The 25,598-nt window shown below is 38.4% G+C and overlaps 1 protein-coding gene across 2 annotated transcripts in view; it reads left to right on the forward strand.

Moving 5' to 3' along the window:
• MYO3B (myosin IIIB) overlaps positions 1-25,598 on the forward strand; it is a 412,726-nt gene that overhangs the window by 175,079 nt on the left and 212,049 nt on the right. For both annotated transcript variants that reach the window (XR_001137744.1, XM_012650712.1), the window contains exons 9-16: positions 1,110-1,265; positions 13,260-13,356; positions 14,308-14,424; positions 14,953-15,057; positions 17,451-17,534; positions 18,371-18,573; positions 23,236-23,334; positions 23,676-23,790. Coding sequence is in view for 1 of the 2 variants with exons in the window: in XM_012650712.1 (XP_012506166.1) it covers positions 1,110-1,265; positions 13,260-13,356; positions 14,308-14,424; positions 14,953-15,057; positions 17,451-17,534; positions 18,371-18,573; positions 23,236-23,334; positions 23,676-23,790 (976 nt within the window). In the remaining variant the exon portion in view is untranslated. The remainder of the gene's footprint in view (positions 1-1,109; positions 1,266-13,259; positions 13,357-14,307; positions 14,425-14,952; positions 15,058-17,450; positions 17,535-18,370; positions 18,574-23,235; positions 23,335-23,675; positions 23,791-25,598) is intronic.

Here is a 25,598-nt window from a genome sequence, read left to right on the forward strand (position 1 = left end):
GTTGAGGATTTCAGGAACTCTACTTAAATGTTCTGAAAAGATGTTCAAGGTGAGGCTGAACTTTTTACCATTTGTCAGTGCATTTCATTATTTAAAATATGCTGTGTTTTAGATGTTGCTGGCATGCCACTATTTAGAAAACTAAAGACATTTATTTTATGGAGTGGGCAGAATGGCATTCATTTATCCTAAGCCTCCGATGTGAGCCAAAAACTGATAGCTTAAAAGGGTGGATGCTGAAATTTCTTTCTCTCACAGAGGACAGCTATGAAGAATAGAAATGCAATGCTAATTGGAGGGGTATTCATCAGATTCAATTTCACAGGAAATTTCTTTGTATCAAAATCATCTTAAATAACAAAGCATATAGCAAAATGTACTAAACCATTGTTTTCTTTGAAAAGGTTATTGAATCTGAAACAGAATGTAGTTGTACCTGTATGGTTTTACCACTTAACTGCAGAGGAGTTTAAATGCAACCTGATTTTTACCATTTTGAGTGGACTTTTTGTTCCCCATTTGCATAATTCTATCCCAATTCATCTGAATTATATTGTAGTCACTTCCTGTTCTGAGGTTTCTCTATTTCTTCAGAAGACGTTAGAAATCAAGCTGCTGAACTTTCTCTGTGAAGGTTTCTTTATGATTATTTCCTTTCTTTGCAAATTCTGAAATGTATTTTCCCTACCATCAAATAATGGACATTTCACATATTAGGATTTAATCGAGGTGATAGTATTTAAATTCTATATGCTTCTCAAATAAAGTACATAGACTAATCAACTTGATTCCACTGAAAACATTTTTCTGTGGTGAAAGTTCAGACAGCAAATTGTCTGACTAGTCTATTTTTTCAATGTTTTGAATACTTCAAATTGATAGTGAAAATTGATTGTGTTAAACTAAAGTAGATTTCTGATGTTTTGATTAATTCAACTAATAGAGAATTAGAATTTTTTTCTATTTTCTGATACATGTTAATAAAGAAAGAGCTCTGTAAGGTTAATGATCAAGTTTTATAAATGAGCTTTCTCACTTTCTCTCTCCCATATTCACAAGGGAACAGGAAGTCTAAGATTGTACTCTTGATTGTTGATTTTTGCAAACAGGTGTCTTATTAAGGATTTTGAAAAGCGGCCTTCTGTCACACAGCTCCTCGACCACCCATTTATTAAAGGAGCCCACGGAAGTGTTTTGTTTCTGCAAAAACAGCTGGCCAAAGTTCTCCAAGACCAGAAGCATCTACACCCTGTTGCTAAAACCAGGTACAGTACTCTCTGTCTTTCTGTTTTCTCCCTCCGGTTATTTATAAGAATGGCATGCCATGTGTTTTGATTTGCCCAGCGTTATTACTGGTAATTACCCCATCCCTGCGTTTTTGAGAGTTTCATTTACATGACATTAAGTACTCCATGCCCAGTGGATGAGAGCAGGGGAGCTTCAGAAACGAACTGCCCATTTGTGCTCTTATGGCTAATTTCTCTCAGGTGGACAAAATCTCACTCTGCCCTCATGTTCAGTTAGCTCTAGTTAAAAAACAACAAATATATATTTTTACATTTAATATAAATTTGGATTTTTTTTTACCAATAAAGGTAACTATATGAAAGCAGCTACCGCTGAGATTGTGTGAAAAATCTTTACTTGGCTGTTGCAGACTGGAGAGCAGAAACATAGCCTATAAAGTGATTTTAGAGAGATTATGAGTTAACACATTGACTGCCACAGTAGGAAAAAAAAAATCTTACTTGGGGCCACAGTGTTTTATTAGGAAAATAAAATAAAAACTTTGAAAACAAAATCATTCTTTCTAATTTAATGAAAATTTTGTTTTTTATATTGTTTTCTGTGGATGAATTATGTGCAGCTTGAAAAATAGTTCTTGTGGCTCCCAAAGTGAAGAGACATAAGTTACATATGCTTCATGAGGTCCTGGGCTCAAAACTAGCATGAGTTAAATACGACTCACATGGCAGTTAATGTGTTAAACACTGGAGGCTTTTTCTGTAATGTGCTCTGAGACCATTTTCTCTTTAGTTAAAAATTCCTTTAGAGTCAACTTATTATTTTTAAATAACTTTTTTTAATAAATATATTTTCTATGCTATCTAAAGCAATGTTTTTTTAAAGGGCAGATTTTTTAAAAAAATGTTTATTTTCAGGGGCGAATGCTTAAAATAGTATTCCCTGGCAAATCTCTAAGAAACAGATCTTTCGTTTCTGTCCAGAGGGTGGCAGAATTTCTCTTAAAAAAAAAAATTAAATGCAAATAAATCTGCTTCCTCTGCTCAGCAATTATTTGGTTTTATAAAACTGGCTAGGATTTAGATAAGCTCCAGTCTATTATTATTAAAAGAACATTCAAAGTACTAAGGGTAAAAAATAAAATATCATAAGTCACAAGTTCTGGAAATATTCATGTATTCTGCAGAAAACTGTTTACAAATCAAAAAGCCAAACATTGGCACCAGAACTCTTGGAGCTAGACATAGTTCCAAGGTGACTGCATTTTGCCGATTTGCTCCTCCACCACCAGATTCCCTTTTGGATAGCTCAAAATGGATTTTTTCCTACTCTTCCCCTTTTCTACTGCTATTTCTGTTTCTATGGATTGCCTATGGGGTAGAGAAATGCAGAGAAATTCTTGTCACTTGGTGTCTTTTTTGAAGCAGTGGGAACTTATGTTTAACCACCCTGCCCCCAACTGAAATCCCTTTTCTTCCCCTGATTTTGTTCCCATATACCAGCCACTGCCCCCCTACTACCCACCTTCACATACATACACACACATACACACACACGCACACACACAGCACTACCACCAAAAATGAAGACGAAATAAAATAAGATGTAAAACCAAGCAAAAAACAAACTCAACATTTAAATGCTGTAAGTCAAATCCAGCGTCTCCTCCATGTCTCACTGTTCTGAGATCTGCTGCAGAACGATTTCTGAGACTTAATTTGCCAAGTTATCCAGCTTTTCACATTTGCCTGACTTCACTTGTCCAGATCTAGGTTCTCCCTTTAAAAACTTTTCTCCTTTTACCATAGGAAATTGCAACTCTGGGCTCTCTCATCTCCTTTCTCTAATTTCTCTTTATCTTTGTTAACTCCTTTGATGTCAAAAGCCTCATACAGTGGCAAAGGCTTCTCACAGGGTCTTTGTAATTTTGAGTTTCACTCAATAGTTCGTGTTTCTTTGAACTATCACTTAAAAAAAATACAACCTCACAAATAGGTATCAAAACTTTAAACAGCCATTTCCTTAGGATGTAGGAAAATTAATTCCAAAGGAAACACAATGGACGTAATTAACACTTAACCTGCCACCTATTCCACACTATTACTTCCTCTTAGCAAGGAGCTGGCTACATAGATGCTGTTTAAGCCCACCAGGAAAAATTCTCAAATATTATTCGATCCTGATAAGTCAATATATTTAGAGTTGTGAGTTTCCAAGTTAAGGTGGAAAAAACAAAGAAAATTGAGGTGAGTGCATATATAAGTGAGGCAAATATCCACTCACCATTTTTATGCACAATGAGGGCCACATGGTAGGCAGTACAATGTAGTGGTTAAAAGCTACTGGTTCTGCTGTGTTTGGATCCCAGCTCAGACACTTATTGGATAAGTTATTTAATTTTTCTGTTCCAAAGTGTCTTCTATAAAATAGGGATTGTTTTGAGGGTTGAGTCAGTATATATTAATACACAATGCTTAGAATAGTCCTCCATACAGTTAACCCTCCATAAATATTAGTAGTAGTAGTAGAAATAGTGTATATGGTCTATTTAATTCAGAGTCTCTCATTTCTTTTTAACACTAACTATCTCTTGCCCTTAATCTTTGCAAATTCATCTTTTTACTTACTGTACAAGATCATGAAAATAAAGAGTTCTGAAGTACTGAATGTTAAAAATATCCATTTTAATCTCTTGTTCAATACCTAATTTATTCATTTATTCATTCAAGAGACATTTATGTGTGTGTATGTGTCAGGCCGTATGCTCAACAGAGGGACTACAAAGGCAAATCAGATGCAGTTCCTGATAAAGAGCTAATAGTCTGGTGTGTGGTACAGACAAGAATCAGATGAGAACAGCTCAGCATGAAAAGTACCTGGATGAAAGAATGCCTAGGGTATCTCTCAAAGCACCTGGGAAAGAAAGCCGACCTGGGGTTGGAATGGTTGAGGAAGAAGACCCCCTGGAACTGGTGGGAAGATGATCCTTGGACTATCCTGAAGAACAAATAGAAGATAGTAGGGAGAGGAGGTTATTCCAGGTAACAGGGCAAGAATGAGTAATGAGCAAAGGGCAAGGCAAAAGGGCTGGAAAGAGCTTGGGAAATCTGATGAACAATTAGTTGGCATGGCGGAAGCTTGGCGTAGGGTAGGTAGGAGGGAGAGACGAGATAGGCAGGGGCCAGGTCATGATGGGCCTAAGGAGCTTGGATTTGTTCTTTAGGCACTAGGGAGCCGCTGAAGAGTTCCAAAAGATTGTTCTGATTTCAGTATGGAGAATGGAATGGAGCTAGGGAAATGGATGAGCAGATCATAGCAATTACAAATGGCAGAATATATTAAGATAATGGTATTGTTAGAATTTAGTTTGATGGTTTGATTGAGGGAGATTGGGGAAAAAGAGAAGTATGTCAGTGGCTACCCAAATTGGGCTGCCTCCCTGCTCTGGTTTGCACTGCAATCAAGTAGAAATTGCAAGACATTAAGAGACAGAGACCGGTCAAAAGATTACTCCTTCTTCCTATCCTATCAAATGTAATACCAAGAACTTCCAGATATTACACGAGACTTCTAGCTTTCTGCCCCAAATAGCATTCTTCAATGGTTCAAACAATTCTGGGCTCCCCATCTGGAGTAACTCCTTTGGATTTGAGAGTTGATACAGAGGAATGAGGCCTATAGCCTATACTGTTCTGCTGTTCCTGCAAAGGCAAGGAAGGTTCTGTCTACTTTAGTACTTTCCCCCGGGGATAGAGAAGTTGGTGCTTTGAAGGGGCTTCAGAGAAGAAGGCAAGGTTCTTAAAGGATGGGGAAAACTTGGATAGGTGAAGGGGAAGCATCTTATGTAGAGGGAGATATTGAAGATAGAAGACAGAGGGGGTAATAGAGGAAGCAAGAGGGAGTGGATCAGGGCCTGAGAGGAAGCTTGGCCTTACAGAGAAAGAACCTCTAAGTTGGGAAAGACACAGAGAGGTTAGTTGAAAATACTCAGAAAATTTGAGGGAGAGAGGAGGCACTATGAGAAAACTCATGTTGAATGGCCTTTATCTTTCCAACAAACTAAGCAAGGTGGTCTCAGAGTTGGGAGTGGACTGTAAACTCCAGAGGAGTGTTAAATCTTTGAAATAGCCACTATGAGGAATATGATAAAGGATCAATTAAAGATAGACATAATGATTGCACAATAGCCCAAAAAACCCAGGTGGGATGTAACTGAATAACATCCTGTTGTAGTGAAGTCAGTTATGTTTAAGATAATGCATGTAGAGCATTCAGGACAGCATTTGGCACTAGAAACTCTCAGAAAGTGTACCATCACCACTACCACACTTCCCATCTGTCATCTCCAGTAATTCTTAGCAACAAAGAATAAGAGTAGAGAAAGCAGATATCGTGGTCTTCTTCAGGCTGGAGACTGGCTTCAGTGGACACGATGGGTGGATAAGGGGGCTAGGGAAGCAAGGTTAGTGGGAGAGTATCTCTGAGGTCTTTTGGGGGTAGGGAAGATAGTGAAGCCAGAGTGGCTTACTGACTTGGAGGCTGAGTCTAGTCAGAGGACTGGCAGTTGAATGCAGAACAGATTAAGTGAAAGGATGGTGAGAAAAGGGATTGTTGAACTGAGATCATGGGAACTTTTGAGAGATAATTAGGAACCAGGCATAGCTGAGCTTGTGGTCAACTTCAGTAGAATAGAAATAAATGCTTTTAAATGTTGACAAGTTGAGGAACCCTGAGATCAGAATTTGAGAAGAATTAACGAAGTGATTGGTGGGATATAGGAAAACCAGACTGATACCTGGGGAGGGGGTAGAGAAAAAGGAAAATTAGGGGTCAAGTGCTAGAGAGGATGATATCAACTTTTAAAAAGGAGACATTGGTTAGGGAGAACAATGGTTGGGAAAGGCAGAGGGGAGCAGGGAGGATACACAGTCCCTTTACCCCCTCACAGTAAGTAGATGGAAGGTGGTGCTGGGACAAGAGCATGATGGGAAGTGGTCCACCTCAGCTGTGATGAGTAGGCAAGAATATTCAAGAGCAAGGCCAGGAATCATGGGGAGCCTGTTCAAGATAGAGCAAGCTGTACTGTGCATGGAGGGCTTTCATTGTAAGGCCCCCATCTCACTGCTCCTGGGTCTAAAGTGTAACTGATATCAAGCTGGTACCACTTGCCACGGGACAGCCAATAAGTCAAGAGGCAAGGTGTTGGGGCAAGGAAAGCAACTTTTATTTGAAGAGCGAGCAAACCAAGAAGATGGCCAACTAATGTCCCAAAGAACCATCTTAAATTAGTATGAACTTTAGGCTCCTTTTTATCTTAAGGGAAGGGGAAAGTGGGGGGAGTTGGGTTGCAAAACTGAGGACTGTCAGTGAGGATCTGAGGAGGTTGTAAAACTTTGCTGTTGGTCAGTTACCTTTGGAGGACAAAGGTCAGGATGTTCCTAAAAATCTCTAACATAGCATTGTTACTCTGTCTGTACACTTTCCTTATCTTCCTGGAAGTTAGTTTTGGAAAAGGCATGGTTTTCACCTTTCTTCTAGCCTACATGCAGAGCTAAGCAGTTTTTAACCTAAACAATATGACTACAGGAGGTCAGAAGCAAAATGGAGCTAGTTATGCTAAGCCTCCCTTCCAGTGTTACATAAGCATTCTAGCTCCTCTGATTGCTGCAGCTTTTTGCAAAGCCTGGCTGTGATCCATTCCTGTTTCACTATATATACACTATGGATAGATAGTCATAGATACAGATATAGGATTGCAGAGGCCCCTATGGAGAGGCAACATTGTGCTGTTTGAGATTTGATAGATACCATTACCTGATGCTGATTATAATGTATGCATGACACCAGTGGAATTTAAGTTTTCCAGTAATTTATAATTTTGCCATAGCATATATTCAATTCAGGTACAACAGAGCAGTCATGAATCCAAGGCTTACTCTCTTAAAGGAGTTAAAAAGCCCTAAAATTATGTGAATAATAGTTTGAGGCTACATCATTACTTAATCTGGCAGAGGTGCTTCTAAACAATTTGTTCATTTTCTTTATATCAGCTCCCATTTCCTTGACCTTGAAAAAGGACTTTTTCCCCACATCAATTTACAAATTCCCAGATTCATTAACATCATCTGGTATGTTGTTCTATCGTTAAAGTTCAGAGAAGTAGACTTAAAAACTTGCTTTTTATCACTTTACAAGGGCTATTGAGAGAAGAGCAAAATCACTCTCTAGAATGTGAATGGAGGCAGGGAAGGCACTAGGGTGGCTGCGCCATGACGGTGAGCTCAGCTGTGAGCCTCAGTAAAATTACAGGATCCAGCATGTCATTCCCCTGCAGATGGCTTAGAACTAGCTGAAACCACAAATGTTAGACCTTCAAATGCCAAGAGTCTACTCTAAGTATTATTTGGTAGAAGAATTAAGTTGCAAGGTTTTTTCTGCTCCATTTAATGGATTTTGATTCTGCCCTTGTGATTTTGCCTGAGGCTGATTAAAACAATGACTTTAGCTTTTCTGATTTCTTTTCAATCTGCAGCAATGACCTTTAAAAACACATTTCTCACAGTTTAACTGCAGAGCTTTCCCGGGTCAGCCTTGCTCACTCCCTCCCTCTTCTACCTGTAAACACACACAGACCATATTACATCCATTGATGGGTTCCCAGGTTCTTGTATAAATGAATGACTCCTGAATAATTACTTCATAAAGTGCTGAAGATGTTTGACACCTAGGAGGTTAAAGATTCTCCTATAGTCCTGACAGAGAAGAAACGAGTCTGCATCTTGATATAATTAGTATCTGCTATCCATTAATATATACCTATATCTATATAACTGAGTGAATGAATTAATTAATATTTAATTTTCTACTGGTGTCACTGATAATTGCTGTTTAGAGAAGTTAGGTATATCAAATACTGTTTAATATGATTGATGATAAGATGCTGATTTATTGGGATTCTGGCCAAAACTGTGCTGAGATGAAAAACAGGTAGATATTATAGTATTAATAATTTCTACCCAAACAATTCTGTTTTTTGTTTGTTTGCCTTTTTGCTTTTTTGAGACAGCGTCTCACTCTGTCACCCCAGATAGAGTGCAGTGGCATCATCATAGCTCACTGCAACCTCAAACTCCTGGGCTCAAAAGATCCTCCTGCCTCAGCCTCCCAAGAAGCTGAGACTACAGGCATGAACCACCACACCCGGCTAATTGTTTTTTAATCTATGTAGTGTAGTGTATGTTTGATTGATATAACTTTAAGTTTACGATCAATATAAAGCTCACATAGTTAAAGGTATCCAGGTGGCATCTCTGTCCATATTTGACTCTCAGTAAAATAGTGTCACTCCTAGATGGTCTGCTATTGTTTTTCTCATTTTAGGTCCAGGACTATGTGTTTTAGTCAAATAAAAGTTTCTCTTTCATCACCTCTGTTATCAAAGGTTATATTGAAATGGAAATAATGATTTAGAAGAAATATTCAACATCACTGACTTTGGTGTAGTCACAGTACTCTATCCTCAGTTTTCAGTAATGTTTTCCTTGTTATATGGAATCCATTGAAGGTAGTGATAAGTCCATGGCCACAAAGGCCTTTGTCATAGACTCTTGAGGACCACCATCTTTGATCCTGGACCTTTTCCCTCATTGCCTCTCTATCTCCTTTTTTTCTCCACCTCCAACAAATTTTACTTCCCTTTATTTCTGGAATCTGGTGGGAGCATCCATCATTCTCCACTCCTTCCAGTTCCACTCTTGGATGGGAGGGAGGGCCCTGATCCTGGGTGTGGAAGAGCAGAGGCAGAGGTGATCTTTACAATGGTCCTACCAGATGGTGACTGTCTAAGAGGCCATCAGGCATTTCTCAAGACAGAGATAAACGTCTCACTAGCATAGTGCTTGTAATTATTAGGCTAAAAGAGTTTATTTCCTTTCCATCCCTGAGTTATGATTTAGAACACCTTCTTCCATTGCTTTGTGCTTCCTCATAGTTGGGGATTGAAAGGAAGAACACATCCTGCCACACCTATATGGAGCTCCTCCGACCCTGTCTGTACTTACCTACATGGAAATCTCCACTTCCACAGGCGTAATTAGTTGGCAGACAGGAAGAGGCTAAGGGATTAAGGAGCCACTTTTGGGCGAAATATATGTTTGTCAATATTGTTCTTAGGACTTGCAGCTGAAAGAAGTTGGCAGGCCCAGTGATGGGATATTAAAGAGCATTCACACAGAAATGATTTTAACCGTGATGCAGTTATAGAGATTAAACTATAGTGAAAGCAGCAACACTTTAGGAGTTTCTTTCATGAGAACAATTCCTCTAGTATCTGAACCATTTTGGTTCTAAAGCTTCTTTCCCACTCACTGGATGGGCCAAAGACATTCCAAAAAAGTCCGTCATCCTCTTGCCTCATCTATGCCCACTGTTGTCTTAGGGGAACTCCCAGCCTCCACCTCCGGCTTTGTCTCACCCACTCTTCAAATCCTGTTCTTACTCTCTGCCCATTTCCTTGGACTTGATGTTTAGGACTTGCCCTCATTCCCACCTTACTTGAGCCATGGATTCAGATACCAGTTGCCCCGTTTCCTGATTCCTGAAACCTAAGACAAACCCTACTGTCTATATCCTCCCCCTCAACTACCACCCCAAACCCAAACTCCAAGAACCAATCCAAGCCAGAGCTTCTACTCTAAGCTCCAACCCCCAAACTCCATTTGTCTGAGAAGGCAGGCTTGGCAGCCAACATACTTAGAGCCTCATAAAAACAAGTAGGAAATCTAGCAAAAGGCGGTATATAGACTTTGCTGGAATTTAAAAATGTCTTCTAAGCCATTAAAACTATAATACTTTACCATATTCTCTTGATTTAATTGATTTAATTTTGCTGTTTTTCTATTCATTTATCTATCTCTCCATTCTTCTAAGCTTTGGAATATTCAATGCAAGAACCTTTTAGTTGAAGATCTGTAATTTTCACATTAAACAAGGAATTCTTCAGCAAAAGTTAATAATAGATGCTATTCTCAAGTAAGTCACTAGGTGGAGCTTCTGAATTTGAAGGAAATTTTGAGACTGTAGTTACTAGTAACACATCATTTAACTCAAGAAAATTGAAAAATATTTAAGCCAAATTTATTTTCATTAATTTAAACTAAAAATAGGGAAACATAAGACAATATAACGCTTTTTATAAGTATATATAAAGTCTAGAATAATTTTTTTAAAAGAGATAAAAATTGAAGTAAATAATATTTTTTCTCCTCAACAGACCCTCCAAACCCCATAGCCAAAGGAGGAAAATGAAGCAGGAAGCAGTTTCAGAAGAATACTAGCCAGGGAAGAGCAAGATAGGGCTGCAGGTTTTTTTTTTCTGGTTGGGAAAATTAAGTGTATTTTTGAGACAGAGTCTTGCTCTGTTGCCCCAGCTAGAGTACAGTGTCGTCATGGTAGCTCACTGCAACCTCAAACTCCTGGGCTCAAGCAATCCTCCTGCCTCAGCCTCCCAAGTAGCTGGGACTACAGGTGCTTGCCATCACTCCCAGCTAACTTTTCTATTTTTTGTAGAGACCAGGTCTCTTGGCTCTTGCTCAGACTGATCTTGAACTCCTGACCTCAAGCCATCCTCCTGCCTCATCTCCCAGAGTGCTAGGATTACAGGCCACCGCGCCTGGCCTGAAGTGGTCTATCAGAGTGCAAATACCTTGCATCTATAATACTTCAACTTCTAGATTGCCTACTTCAATTTTGGGAGTAAATAATTCTAAAGAATTTGATTGCTTATAAGCAGGGAAGAGGTCACACATTGCTAATAACAGCAGGTAAAATCTTTTAAACGTTGTTTTTTGTTAGTAAAATATTTGGGGAAGATTTTTTTATGAGAATCAAGCTTAGATTTATAGACAGCATCTGCATGATTCTTGGAAGTTAAATCTGGGAGATAGAAAGATAGATTGGCATAGCATACAGACAACATGCTCTAGGCTCAGAAGATAGAATTCTGATACTGGTGATGTTGTATTGTGTATGTTCACACTGAAAATCACAACTTTCTACTAGAGTGTATCTATTTGTGAGACTGTAAGTGAGGTCTCATCAGTGCTTCCATTTTTAGTTGGCTATAGAAATGTCATCCAACATGAAGCTTGACCTCCCTGTATGTAGTTCAGGCTGCCTTTAAGTCTAGGTCAGGAGTTATGGGAAGCAAAAAGCCCTGGTTTAGTGCTATTTTGAATTCTGATTTCCTTCCCCAATCTTCCTGTTTCTATTTACTTTTCAGAGTCCTGAGATATCTGCTCCATGCATTCTGTCCAGGGTATTTAGTGGCATTCACTGGAGAAATAAGAACAGAGATTATCCATCTTAACTGGAACCAGATCTGTGGATAATTTTTTAAATCCTGATTTTCTTTGTCAAATGATAAGTGGAATCAGCTCTGACTTAGCTTATTTCACACAATTATAAGAATTTAGGAAGCAGATAAACTAGCTGAATTTAATATGAGAATTTAATTACTTCATAAAAATGTATTGCAGTATTTTTATGATGAACTTCAAAGAAAATAATTCTTAGGTTTTATGTGAAGGGAATTTTGATCAGAAATATGCAGCCTCTTGCTGTTTTATTTACCAAAATGGTTAGCTAGAAGCAGGCAGCAGCTCTGAGTTTTAGAAAAATCAGTATTACAAACCAGTTGATTTCTCTTTGACATCACCAATATGTAAAGACACAGATGAAATAATTGTTTTGTTTAATAATAATAAGTGTTTAGATTATAAATTTGCTTTTATTAAATAAAATTAAGCTTCTTCTATTTTGGACCTCTATATGAATTAGCAGCAAAACTGGTTCTAGCACTGGAGATGACTACACAGCATGCTTCAAATATCCCTTTTTCAAATCTATCATTGATGGGGATTGGAAAGTAAAATTTAATTTAATAGGCTAGAAGGAGAAAAAAACGTTACTGTTTTGTTTTATTTGCTATTTCTATTGTGTAATACATTTAAAACTTAGTACGTAGAGCTAATATGTTTACTTCTTCCTCTTTACCTACTTTTGTGAAATGCGTGTAGCAAGAGGTAGGGTGTACATCAAGATTCTATGACTTCTACATGGTATTCACAGTAAAACTTTCAGTCAAAGCCAGCTTCTGGGACCTGGCTAGCTAGCATAGTACCAGTGGATGACATCCTTATAAGCTGTGGTGATGGTGGGCATAAAAAGTGACAGGGGTCCAGGCACAGTGGCTCACACCTGTAATCCCAACACTTTGGGAGGCTGAGGTGGAGGATCGCTTGAGGCCAGGAGTTCAAGACCAGCCTGAGCAATATAGCAAGACTCCATCTCTACAAAAAATAGAAAAATCATCCAGAAATAAAAAAAAAATCACAGGGTGTACCTGTAGTCTCAGCTACTAGGGAGGCTGAGGTAGGAGGATTGCTTGAGCCCAGGAGTTTAAGGCTGCAGTGAGCTATGATGACACTATGGCACTCTAGCCTGGGCAACAGAGCAAGACCCTTCTCAAAAAAAAAAAAAAAAAGTGACAGGGAAGAGCCAAACAGTGATGTGTCTCTGCTGGTGAATTTATAGTACATAGGAGGACATTTTACATGTGATTTTGTTTAGTTAATGGTATTCTGAGTAATGTGTGGAGTTATGGAAATTGTTGATTTCAAATTTTGACAAGGATGTAACAATAGTACATGGTACATTTTTTCAGTATTCTTCCATTTTTGTATCCATTACTGTATGTGCTTTCACAGCCACCTGTGAGATACATAGATCAGTCATGAGTCATTCTTTTTATAGATGAAGAAAACTGAGGTACTGGATGTTAAGGGATTTGCTCTAATTTCCTTCAGGTACCTCAGCTGGACTTGCTCTTCCTATCCTTGTCTCTGAAGTCTCTGAACATGTCGTGTGATAAGATTGTGAATGAGCCATCCTCACTGCCTACTTTCTGCTACATTATTTGCTGTCTTAATGGTAATACTCTCTTGATAAATTTCTAGGCATGAGAGGATGCATACCAGAAGACCCTATCGTGTGGAAGATGCTGACAAATACTGCCTTGAGGATGATTTGGTCAATCTAGAGGTCCTGAATGAGGTACTAAATATTTAGTAGACAATTCTCATTGATGGCATTTGTTTCATGTGAATGGTCTGACCTTTCTCTTGTAGACCATGTTCTCCTAAGGTCATTTGAAAATTTAATTGTTTGTATAGCCATGAGGTGAAGCTCAGGGAGCATTCAGTTGCTGTGACTATGATCCTGTGTTGTGTTCATTTACAGATCCTAGAATCATGAAGAGAAAAGGATTTGGATTTTTCCAGTAAAGCCTTTTACATCATAGGCCTAAAAGATAGATTTTATCAGCTAAAATTATTTTCTGTTTAATAAAAATTGCAATTAACCCCTAAGTTAATGTAGTTCTTCATAAAGAGGAGCTTCATTTAGGGAAATAGTGGAGTTAATATAGCTTGAATTCTAAATTTGAAAACTGTGATAATCCCATTTAAAATATGCATGTTTAATAGAGCTGTTAATTGTACTGGATCTGTTCATACTGAGTCCAGCTCTGGGGATTTTTAGTTTTAATGCACAAATCACTAAAGTATAATATAAAAGTGTTCAGTTCTAGTATATATTCCTACTACCTAGATTTTACATGTAATGCTTTGAGAAATGAAGTTACCATTTTGTCAGTGCTTTATCAATAGGAATGACCTATTATATAAAATTCTAAATACAACATTTTTATTGATTGTGACAAGTTTTTTCATAATAATAAATAAAAACTGTGTTGGATACCTCAGTGCCTTTCAGTAAGTTCTTAGGAGGCCTAATTCCATAGTATATTCCTATTTTCTCTTCTTTCAAGGTAAATATTGGCATCATTTTAATGATTAAGGATCATTATAGTGACTGTATAATTTAAATAGACTACTTTCATCTTTTAGAGAAAGATATTCTTGTAAGAATAAATTTATTGTCATTTTTAGAATCTCTCTTTTGATTGGAAATAACGATTACTCTCAATACCATTTATCCTCTTAGGATACGATTATCCATCAGTTGCAGAAACGTTATGCAGATTTGCTGATTTATACATATGTTGGAGACATTTTAATTGCCTTAAACCCCTTCCAGAATCTAAGCATATACTCTCCACAGGTAAGGGGTGCTTTAAGAGCAGATTGTTCCTTAATTAAAGGAAATTAAAAATCATAAAGGCAAATGAAAAGAAGGAAAAAGTAAGAATAAAATTATGCTACCCTAGAGGTGTATACCCCAAACTGCAGACAATAATGCAACACAAATGGAATTCTTACACTTTGGGGGTAACTTTTTAAAGCAAGCTGTAACAATAGCTAATAGTTATTGAGTGCTTATTGCATGCCAGGCGCTGGGTCACTTCACTTACTTCTCACAACCCCGTGGGACAGGTATTGTTGTTAAGCCTAGTTGGCAGATGAGGAGAATTACCATAGAGTGAACTCCCTTATACAAGCCCACAAAGCCAGTCAGTACAGAAGCAGGATTTGAACTCAGGCCTGCAGACTCCAGTGCCTGTGCTCTACAGACTTTCTGATGCAGCAAGTCCCCTAATAAGTGACAAAGTCTTGGGTAATAAGTAATGAAGCACCAGATGGTCCAGTGGAGCATTAGAAGTTTCTTTTAAATTAATTATTTTTTCTTCAGTTTTCCAGACTTTATCATGGAGTGAAACGTGCCTCAAATCCCCCCCACATATTTGCATCAGCAGATGCTGCTTACCAGTGCATGGTTACTTTCAGCAAAGACCAGGTAAGAATCCACCTTTCTTTCCTTCCAGTCACACAGCAAGACATGTCCTAGCTTCCTCTTCAGCTTATAAGTCTTTCTGAAACCTTTCCATTCTGGTTGCTGATGCTGACCCAAAGAAACAGAAAATGAAATAGCAGTACGGTGGAACTGGAACACTGATAGAGCCATAGTAGCAGGAGAATGTGAAAACCCTTTTCAAGAAAAATGAAACATACACATAAAGAGCATTCATTTTCTCTGATAAAATGTAATAAAGATATTTCTAATACGAATATAATGAGAACATAGTGCAAACATTACCTGATTACATGGCAATGATTGTAATAAAAATAGGACATAGAATAGCATAAGTGAAATTCTTTCCTATTAAGGTCTCAGAATTTTCATGGTCTGGTCCTTTTTGTATGAAATATTGCACAGATTGACAGTGATCATGCACCGCACCATTTAGCTGCTGAGGAATAGTGATGGATTGGGTAAAGACCGAATGAACTTTAAACTCAATGCTAGTTAAACCAAATTTTCCTCATACGTTTTACCTTTCTAGACTTCTAATTCACAGTGGTGACATATCCAACATTTGACCCCTCCTTTACTTTCAGTAGATGGGCATATTTTCCTTTGTTTCTTTATTCTGTTTGAAATAGAAGTAATCTAATCTGGCAAGCAAATTTTATGAGTGAATTACTGTGTGTATTTCCTGAGACTTGTAAAGTCCCACTTTGGGGGTTTGTGGAATAGATGAGATTATAACAGTGCAAGTTACAAAGTGGAATACGTGGATTCACTGTAGGTTGGAAACTTGGCTTCTCCAAATTCTTACCTTTCCCAGAGATTTGTGAAAATGTCCATAGATTTCATAGAGAAGAAGTAAATGGAAAGAAATATATGTGGTTTTCAAGTTAAAAAGTTGCCACACCGTGTTGTCTTTTTTCTAACATCACTTCTGACATCAAATGTGTCTTTTTCAACACCAACCAATTCTCCAGCACCAACTGGGTGTCCAACAATTCAATTCAATCCTGACACTAACTACCTGGAGTTGGTGCAGACTCCGCAGATTAGGGGATCAGTCCTACAAAACTCTTCCGACTTTAGATGCCAGCTACAAATGATGTATCCAGGCTTCCCACACTTTTTTCCAGCCAAATACAAATTGAGGGGTTCCCACAACATCCCTCAGATTTGATAATTCACTAGAATGACTCACAGAACTCAGGAAAACTGTTTATTTATGTTTACTGGTTTGTTAAAAGGGTACAACTCAGGAAAAGCCAAATGGAAGAGATTTACAGGGCAATCTATATGGGGTGGGGGGACATGGCACACAGCTTCTATGCCTTTTCTGGGTACAGTCCCCTCCCAGGAACTCAATGTGTTTACCAATTGGGAAGTTCTCTGAATCTTTTTGTTTAAGAATTTTTATAACTCAATTTCTAAGCCCCCTCCCCTTTCTGAAGTAGGGAGGTGGGGCTGAAAGTTCCCACCCTCTAATCACATATTTGGTCTTTCTATGACCAGCCCCCATCCTGAAGCTGTTTAGAGGCCCTACCTTGAACCCTCTTGTTAGCAATAAACTGAGGTATGGTTGAAAGGAACTCCTTGTGAGTAACAAAAAATGCTCCCATCATTCCTATCACTCAGTAAATTCCAAGGATTTTAGGAGCTTTATGCCAGGAACCAGGGACATAATTTTATTATGCCACACCCACTAATTTCCTTTATACGTAAAGAGTTCCTAGAAATGAATGATAAAAAGATCAACAATACAATAAAAAGTAAGAAAAGGATATGGACAGGTCACAAAAAAAGAAAAGCTTCTTAAGCATATGGAAGGAGGCTCAACCTCACTCATAATTTTAAAAATACAGATTAAAACTGTACTGGGATACCATTTTTTACCTATCAGATTGGCAAAAGTCCACCATAGTCTGTTGGTGAAGCTGTAGGAGAGCAGGCACTCTCCTATGTTGGTATAGTCCTTAGGGGAACAATTTAGTAGTCTCTATCAGATTTACAAATGTATTCACCTTTTGATCCAACATCACCATTTCTAGGAATGTATTCTGCAAACCTGCATATAAATATAATGACTTATATATAAGGTTATTCATTGCAATATTGTTTGTAATAAACCAATAAAAAAACTCAAGTATCCATCAATATGGGACTGGTTAAATAAATTATAATACATCTGTATGATGGAACCATAAATAGCAATACAAAAAGTTAAAGAAGCTCTCCCTGTACTGAAATGGGAAGATTTCTAAGATGTATTTCTCAGTGAAAAATTAAGGTGTGCAGTAGTAGATGTTATATGAAAACCATAGCTAAACGCACAGGTTGTTTCTGTGCTATAAATGCTTCATCTGACATTCCATTTTCTGTGTCAGTGCATTGTCATCAGTGGAGAAAGTGGCTCCGGGAAGACAGAAAGTGCCCACCTGATTGTTCAGCATTTGACTTTCTTGGGAAAGGTATTGACTAACCTGCTTTATGTATCAAGTTCCTACAGAGTAACTGCATATTTTACAAATGATGAAAGTACTGGTTTTTTTTTTATTAGGGGTTACATAAAAACATTCCATCTTTGTTATGTTTGCCTCCTGGTAGCGAGGCCTCTTACAATGTCAGCATGCTCTCCTTCTTTCACATAGGGAGGAGAATAATGCCAGCATGAGTTTACTAGTTTATTGGCAATTAATTTTCATGTTTTCAATGTAATAGAAACATTTAGCCATTAAGTAGTAAAAGTGGTTAAGCACTAGGAACAGGATCAGGGAGAGCCACTACAATGATTAAAGGGATGGAAAATAGAAATCTTTGAGCAAAAGTTGAGAGAAACGAAAATTTTTAGAAATGAAAATTTTTTAATGGACATTGAAGGAATGACTTCAAAAGTAGTCTAGTAGTGACATACTCAGAATTAGTGTATCAGGTGACTAAGAAAGAATTTATGGAATTGTCTTATAGATAAGGATTATTGAATATTATAATAGATGACTGAGAAAAGTTATGGGATCTGTTTAAAATTCTGTCTAAACTGTTTAGGCATTTCATTTGTCAAGGATTTTAAATGAAGTGTTGTTGGATTTAAAAACTGCTGTTCTAATCTAGCCTAATTTGATTCATATGCACCTGGGGACATGCTCATCTGAGAAAACGATGCTGGTGGTTGATGCTAATTTCCCCCCAAATGGAGCTCTTCGTAAAAGGACAATGTGAATTTGGGTGGGCAAGGGAGGGGTGCCTGGCAACTTTGCTGGAGTAATGTTTCCAGAGGTTCCTCTTGACTGTTCTCTGTTTGGCACAGGCCAATAATCAGACCTTGAGAGAGAAAATTCTACAAGTCAACTCCCTGGTGGAAGCCTTTGGGAATGCATGCACTGCCATCAATGACAACTCGAGCCGTTTTGGAAAATATCTGGAAATGATGTTTACACCAACTGGAGTTGTGATGGGAGCAAGAATCTCTGAATATCTCCTTGAAAAATCCAGAGTTATAAAACAGGCAGAGTAGGTGCACTACTTTATTGCTCTGTTTTTGCTCTGCAAACTGGGAGGCTTTGGGAATTTTATTAAATAATGGTTCCATTTTTCACCCCTGTCCTTGACATTTCCCAGCTTCTCCAAGAGCAAAGAATTATTTAAGCAAAATAATATTTAAGCAAAAAATATTAAAAATAATTATTTAAGCAAAGGATCAGTGGTAGTCTTTGATATAAAGGATGTTAAGGGGCAGAGTATGAAGAGCAAAGAATTATTTAAGCAAAATAATATTTAAGCAAAAAATATTAAAAATAGTTATTTAAGCAAAGGATCAGTGGTAGTCTTTGATATAAAGGATGTTAAGGGGCAGAGTATGAAGGGCCAGGGTGGGTGTGCTTTTGGGATAGGTATGCCTCATTCTCTTGTTGGTTGTGTCAGGTAGAATTTAGCAGCATTGCAGACACTTTTAAAAATCATTAGGCCCCTTAAAATTGAATTTGTCTATTAAAAAAAAAAAGTGCTGAGACTATTCCACATGTTAATTTTGTCCCTAGATTGAGAGAAAGAGAGAGAGGAGAGAACTCCCAGTTATTCTATTTTTAAGGAAAGCAGTATGATAATAGTAATCGAAAGCATGGACTTTGCTGTGGGCTCAAATGCTGGCCCTGATACTTACCTGGGACGTTTCACTAACTTTCTCTGTGCCTTATCTGTGAAATGGAGATGCGGCTAGTACAGACCTCGTGTGTTTGTTGTGAGGATTAATGAGTTCATTTATATAAAATTACCTAAAAGAATGCCAGATATCGTACATGCTATCCGAGTATTAGCCACTCTTCCTATTATCATTATAATAATAATTACTATTATTGCCAGACATCAGAATTCCTCAGGAGTATGACTCCATACATACATATCAATTATCGAATGCCTGCTGTGTGCCAGTGCTGTGCTCTCTGTTGAGGTTACAAGAGTAAACAAAATAGAAAAGGTTTCCATTTTCATGGAGCTTGGAGTATGTGGTGTATGGGAGAGGAAGCGGGGGAATCATAGGCATTAAACAAGTAAACTTAAATGCAGAACAATTCTGATAAGTACCAGGAAGCAACGTAGGTGCTACGAAGGTGAAACAAGAGAAGGGAAGGGCAAGTAACCTAGTCCAGGAAGAAAGAGGGCTCCCTGTGTATGAGACATTTAATCTGACATGTGAGGATCACCGGGAGTTAGGCAACAAGGTGGGGACAGGGCAGGGAGGGAGAGAGTGGCAAAGATGAGATGGCAGATCTTTGGAACCAGGCTGAGGATTTTGAACCTTTTTCTAAAGGCAATAGGAAGCCGCTGAATGTTTTCAAGCAGGGAGGTCACCAAATCCAACTTGCATTTTGAAATGATCACACTAGCTTCAACGGGCGAATGGACTGAAGGAGATGCAAGAGGAATTGTGTTGATACCATTAGGAAGCTGTTGCCAAACCCACCTGAGAGAGGATATTGGCCTGCACTAAGGTGGTAGCAGTGCAGGTGGACAGAAGCTGAGCAGTCTGAGAGACACTGTACAAGTGGAATCCACAGGACTTGTTCTAAGTTGAGAACTCAAACGTCTTTCTCTGTCATGCGCTTGCAGTTTCCTCAAGTAGGGACTGGTGTGAACATTAAACAAATGAACAAAAAGATAGAGGGAGAGTCATTTAAGCTTCCCTGTGGCTTCTTGATTAATTTTATGAGGTCCTCCAATTCTTTCTCCCCAAATTAGGATGATTTTAAAGTTTAGGGAGCTACCTCTGACAGAATGAAAAGAATAGTGTTCTGTGTTCAAATGTAAAACGGTCTTTTGCAAAGATGTGAGGTTGATTCCACTCACAGCTATGTCACTTGTGATATGTCACTTATTAACATAAATATCCTTATCCCTTGCTTTCCTCATATGCAGTATGGGCATAATAATGCCAACCTCACAAGGCTGTTATGAGAATTAAATGAGATGAAGAGAAGATGGGCAGTGCAAGTCCTGTTCATCTAACCTTTGTGGTTCAGCCCGCTTCCGGGTGTGCTATAGAGTCCCCCTTAGGGCTGGGTATGGTCATGTGACCAGTTCTGGCAAATGGGCAGGTAATGACAACCCTCCAGAGTCTGGCAAAGTGTAAGGTGGTGGCTGTCCCATCAGTGACTACAATGAGCACAGCCCCACTGCTGACCCCCGGGGGACATTACTCTGAGCAAGAAGTGAGTCTTTGTTGAGTTAAGCCACTAAGATCTTGGGACATTTGTTACTGCAACAAAACCAAGCCAATCCTGATAGATGACGGGATGAAAATCAAATTGAATTTATGCTAGGGATGGATGTTGGCAGGAAAAGCATGGAAGCATTGAGAACTAGAGGTATCTGCAGAAAAACTGTAGGAAGGTCAAACCAAGATGAGTCAGCCAAAGCCTGCACGTTTAACGGAGGTTCAAGAACAAGTGATATTCATCCCAGGCATATTGGTTCCTGTCTCAGTGAATGGTGCTAGCATCACTAGATACTCAAGTTAGAAACCTGGGAGCCAGACTCCAAGTCCCTCTCCCTCACAATCCTCATTTAGTCTGTTGGAACGTTCTTTTGGTTGTTTCTCCAAAATATATATAAGCTCACTCTTGTTCTCCATCACCACTGCCATTACCCTATCCAAGCTGCTATACTTTCTCAGCTAGACCTCCTAATTGGTCTCTGTATATCCATCTTGACTTCTTACAATCTAGTCTTCATTCTGCAGCTGGAGAGTACATTTTCTAACACAAGTCTATTCACGTCACACACTTACAGTGCAACCCAGCTCCAGTTTAAACTTCAAAGAATTCCAATTGCTTAATCAGAAAAAATCCTAATTATAGCCTAACAAGGCCTTGTGTGGGCTGGCCCTGCCTACCTGTCCACCCGCTTCTCACTAGCATTGTTTGGTCCACCTACCATATGTGGGTATTGTGCTCAGAGCCTTTGTGTCTGCACTGCTCCCTCTGTTTGGAATGCTTTTCTTCCTTCTTTTTGTAGCTCCTTCCAGCTCTTTATTATGCTTCAGGGTTTCACTTAAGTGTTATTTTTTTAGAGAGTCCTTCCCCTGACTTGACACAAGTAACCCACCCTTATTCCCCAACATAATTCTTTATTTCAGCCCCTTGCTTGTGTCTTTCAAAGCTCTCATCACAAATTTTCTTGTTGTTTCATCTAAACGCATCACTAGAAAGGATGCTCCAAGAGGACATGAAACCTCTTAGTCCTGTATCCCTGGCCCCTGGCTTAGTACCTGCCTTGACTGGCACTCAGTACATCTATTAGTTGAACAGTCATCTTTCTTTTTACTATCTATATGTATCCCATAACATCATGTTGTATTCCTCAAATATACACAATAAAATTTATTTTAAAAAATGAAGATGAATAAAAAAATAAAAATAAATTTATTAGTTAAGTGAACAAATGAATGAGAAATGGCAAGTAAAGGCATCTAGAATGTAGGGCAGGGACAAAAATGCACCAGAAGAGCTTTGACAAAATGAAAAACCAAAGGAAGATGAAGATACCCAGGAGAGCCTGAAGAAAAGGATGGAGGCCATGTCACAGATGGGGACGAGGGGGAGAAGGAAGACAAGATTTCTTTCCACAGAGCTAGATTGGCCAAGAAGAGGATTTGCCAAAATTCAAGAGTATCAATGAAAGTGACTGTCCTCCTCCAGAGGAAAGAGAGGGATCTGGAGCAGTGCTTTTCAAACTCTCTGTGCTGAAGGACCAGTTTTTTGTTTTTTTTTTTTAAATCCCAATCCATTGTGAACTAATACCTTTGTAAAATACAATGAAAATTATTCATCAGAAAAATTATCATACTCTTAGATGTCATCGCAATATCATTTTCTATAAAATGTCTAGGCATGTATTTTCTGGTTCCTTCTATTGTCATAAGCTGATATCAGTCCACGGACCATGCTTAGAGTAGCGCCAATCTAAAAGGACTCTGGCCAGGGTGGCTTAAAAGAGGTAGATGGCAGGAGACCAGGGGCACTCATGAATGACATTTTGAATGGCATTTGAAAGAATACCAATTTGGGAGAGTGGAGACCTCAGTTCTGGGACCATTTCTGCTCCCTAATCTGCTATATGACTGGCAAGCTACTTCCTGTCTCAGGCACCAGTGAAGTAGGGGATTTGGCTGATCTTTCTAAGCTGGACCTCACTGTCTCCGAAGCAACAGGGGCTACAAATAGAAGGCATGTGGCAGAGATGCGTAGGCATTTAGGCTGAAATGGAAAGATTTCAACATGTGTAACCTGAGCTATTTCCTGTAAATGTCCTATTCTCTAAAACCTCCTTCTGCTTTTAGTAAAGTTGAATGTGTTTAATAATGCAGCATTGTCGCACCACCCGAAGGATGGACGTATTTGAAACACAGACTTGGGGGGGGGGGACCAAGGGCAACATACGTAACCTAAACACCTGTACCCCCATAATATGCTGAAATAAAAGAAAAAAAAAAATAATAATGCAGCATTGTGACAGTCTCATTACTGTTACTATTCTGTAATTAGGAGGTAGCTTATTTAATTGCCTGAAAATGTTAACTTGCTAAGGTATAATATTTTGCACAGAAAGAAAATGGTGTAAATTACTTGGGATGGGGAAGTACAGAATAAGTTATTAATAAAGTCCGTTTTTTTTCAGGGGAGAGAAAAATTTTCACATATTTTACTATATTTATGCTGGTCTTTATCACCAAAAGAAACTTTCTGAATTTAGGCTTCCTGAGGAAAAGCCTCCTAGGTAAGTGTCAGGGGTTTTGATTGTTCATTTTTAATACATATACGATTAAACTTGGAAGTAAATGGAGCTGTTCTCCTAACTGGAAACTCACAGTCTATTTAACTGAAATACCCAGAACAAAGTGGCAGGAACTGCATCTCACCATTTGTGTATTCTAGAAAGTTGAAAAACTCAACTGTAACCATTTTACTCAGCCCTCCGTACCACATTCAACTGCAGTATTAGATGATAAAGGAAATGCCCTTGCAAAGAAGAAGCTCAACTGGCACCTGCCCTGGCATTTGAGGTGCCATTTTCCAAGTCAGTGCTCATTCTGCTTGTTCATGCTTCACTTCATTTAGGTACATAGCTGATGAAACTGGGAGGGTGATGCATGACATAACTTCCAAGGAGTCTTACAGAAGACAATTTGAAGCTATTCAACATTGCTTCAGAATTATAGGGTTCACTGACAAGGTAAGAGATCATCAAGAGAAAAAGAAACTCAAGTGTTAATATTCTTAGATGAATGTGAGTGAAGATGTGGATGTTCTAACTTGGGGCAGGATACTTGCTTTTCAGATACCATGGTGGTCTTGCTACTCCAAGTGTGATCCAAAGACCAGAAACATTGTCATTATCTGACAGCTTGTTAGAAATGTAGACTCTCGGGTCCATCTAAGAATGACTGAATCAGAATATACATTTTAGCAAGATGTTCAGGTGAACATCAAAATAGCTGAAGCTCTGTTGTAAGGACCATGTGCCAATGAATTATCATTGTCTTCAATTCACTATGCCTGTAATAACAAATATCAAAGCAACACTTCTTTTTCCTGAGTTGAGGGTTGTTCTGACCATTAAAGTGAATTTTGAATAGGAGTACAGGAATATGTAGATTACACCCAAGCCACAGAAATATATTTATGCAGGTAGCTTCTTGGGAACCAAGACAAATTAATTATAACCCTTTCAACTTTCTTGCAGTTACTTCCTTCTCCATGGTACACAGTTGCACATTATTAACTATAGCTCTAAGTACTGTACTACTCTTATCATCCTAGATACAGGCTGTCTCTATTAAATATATGCTAGGGGTGACAGACAATATTTATACCCCTTGGCTCAAATATTATTCTGTGATACATTATGTCATAGTTTCTGGGCTTCGTGCCATCAATTTTGCAAAATATATAGATTCTTTTGCTTTTCCAACAAAGGGGGTGAATGATTAGGAGGTAGGTGAGAGTGTTAAATCTTAAGGGATTAGATTACAAAACACTCCAGTTACCCGAGGACAGCCACTCCAGATAAAGGATTGCTTCTGTAATCCAATGAGTTTGGCTAGCCCTTCCCGCCCCTGCATGGTTGATTTTAGTCATAATAACACCTTTTTTTCCCCCTAGCCAGCTGTTAATTTTCTCTGTCGGCCTCCCACAGATTTTAAGCTGACAGACAGTGGAAAATCCCAAAGGTTAGATAAAAATAAAAATATATTTCCCTTGGCTCCTTAGAGGAGAGCAATTAAACAGGTTCCAGCATTGTTAAAGGACCTTTATTGTTATTAACTTATAGAACTGGTTTTTATCAAAGAAGAGTCAAAGCATGGTAGGGATGGCAATAGAGCAATTTAAAATCACCTGGGTCATGCCAGAGTGTTTGGAGGCATACTTCGTTAAAAGGATACAGGAACCATAGAGAAGTCAGGGTTAATAATAACTATTAATAGGGTTAATATTTTGCTTTTGGTGAATACAAAGATGGTTACAGAATACCATGAAGAGATTGGTCCTTGCTCTAAAAGAAAGTATATAATGGTACTGTTCTAATAATAGAAATCTACTGCTAATAATAATAAAACAGATGCTGTTTTAGGATAAACAACATTAAAAACTGTTTTATGATAACAGCATTAAAAGCAACATTAAAAACAAAAGAAATTAAGTATGTTCAGTATATGTCCTCGAAGCAAGCACGGCTAACCTCTGTGGGAAAGAAGTATAATGGAAATGAATGAATGATCGTATGAATGAATATGAAAAGAAAGAAATGTAAAAGATGGTGAGCATTCTTAATTTGTGCCTGGGCTGGACTGTTAACTGAATAACCAGAATGTAATGGTATGTGTGTGTGTGTGTGTGTGTGTGTGTGTGTGTGTGTGTCTGTCTGTCTTCACCATATCCCATATTATTATAATTCATACTGGAAGTAAAGCAATTTATGTCAGTTAGCAACCTTGGAAATGGAAGGAAGAGGCTGGATCTTGTTTCTCTGACCCTGAATTC

The sequence above is a fragment of the Propithecus coquereli genome, unplaced genomic scaffold, assembly GCF_000956105.1.
Source record: "Propithecus coquereli isolate 6110/MARCELLA unplaced genomic scaffold, Pcoq_1.0 Scaffold34, whole genome shotgun sequence".
NCBI classification, from domain to species: Eukaryota; Metazoa; Chordata; class Mammalia; order Primates; family Indriidae; genus Propithecus; species Propithecus coquereli.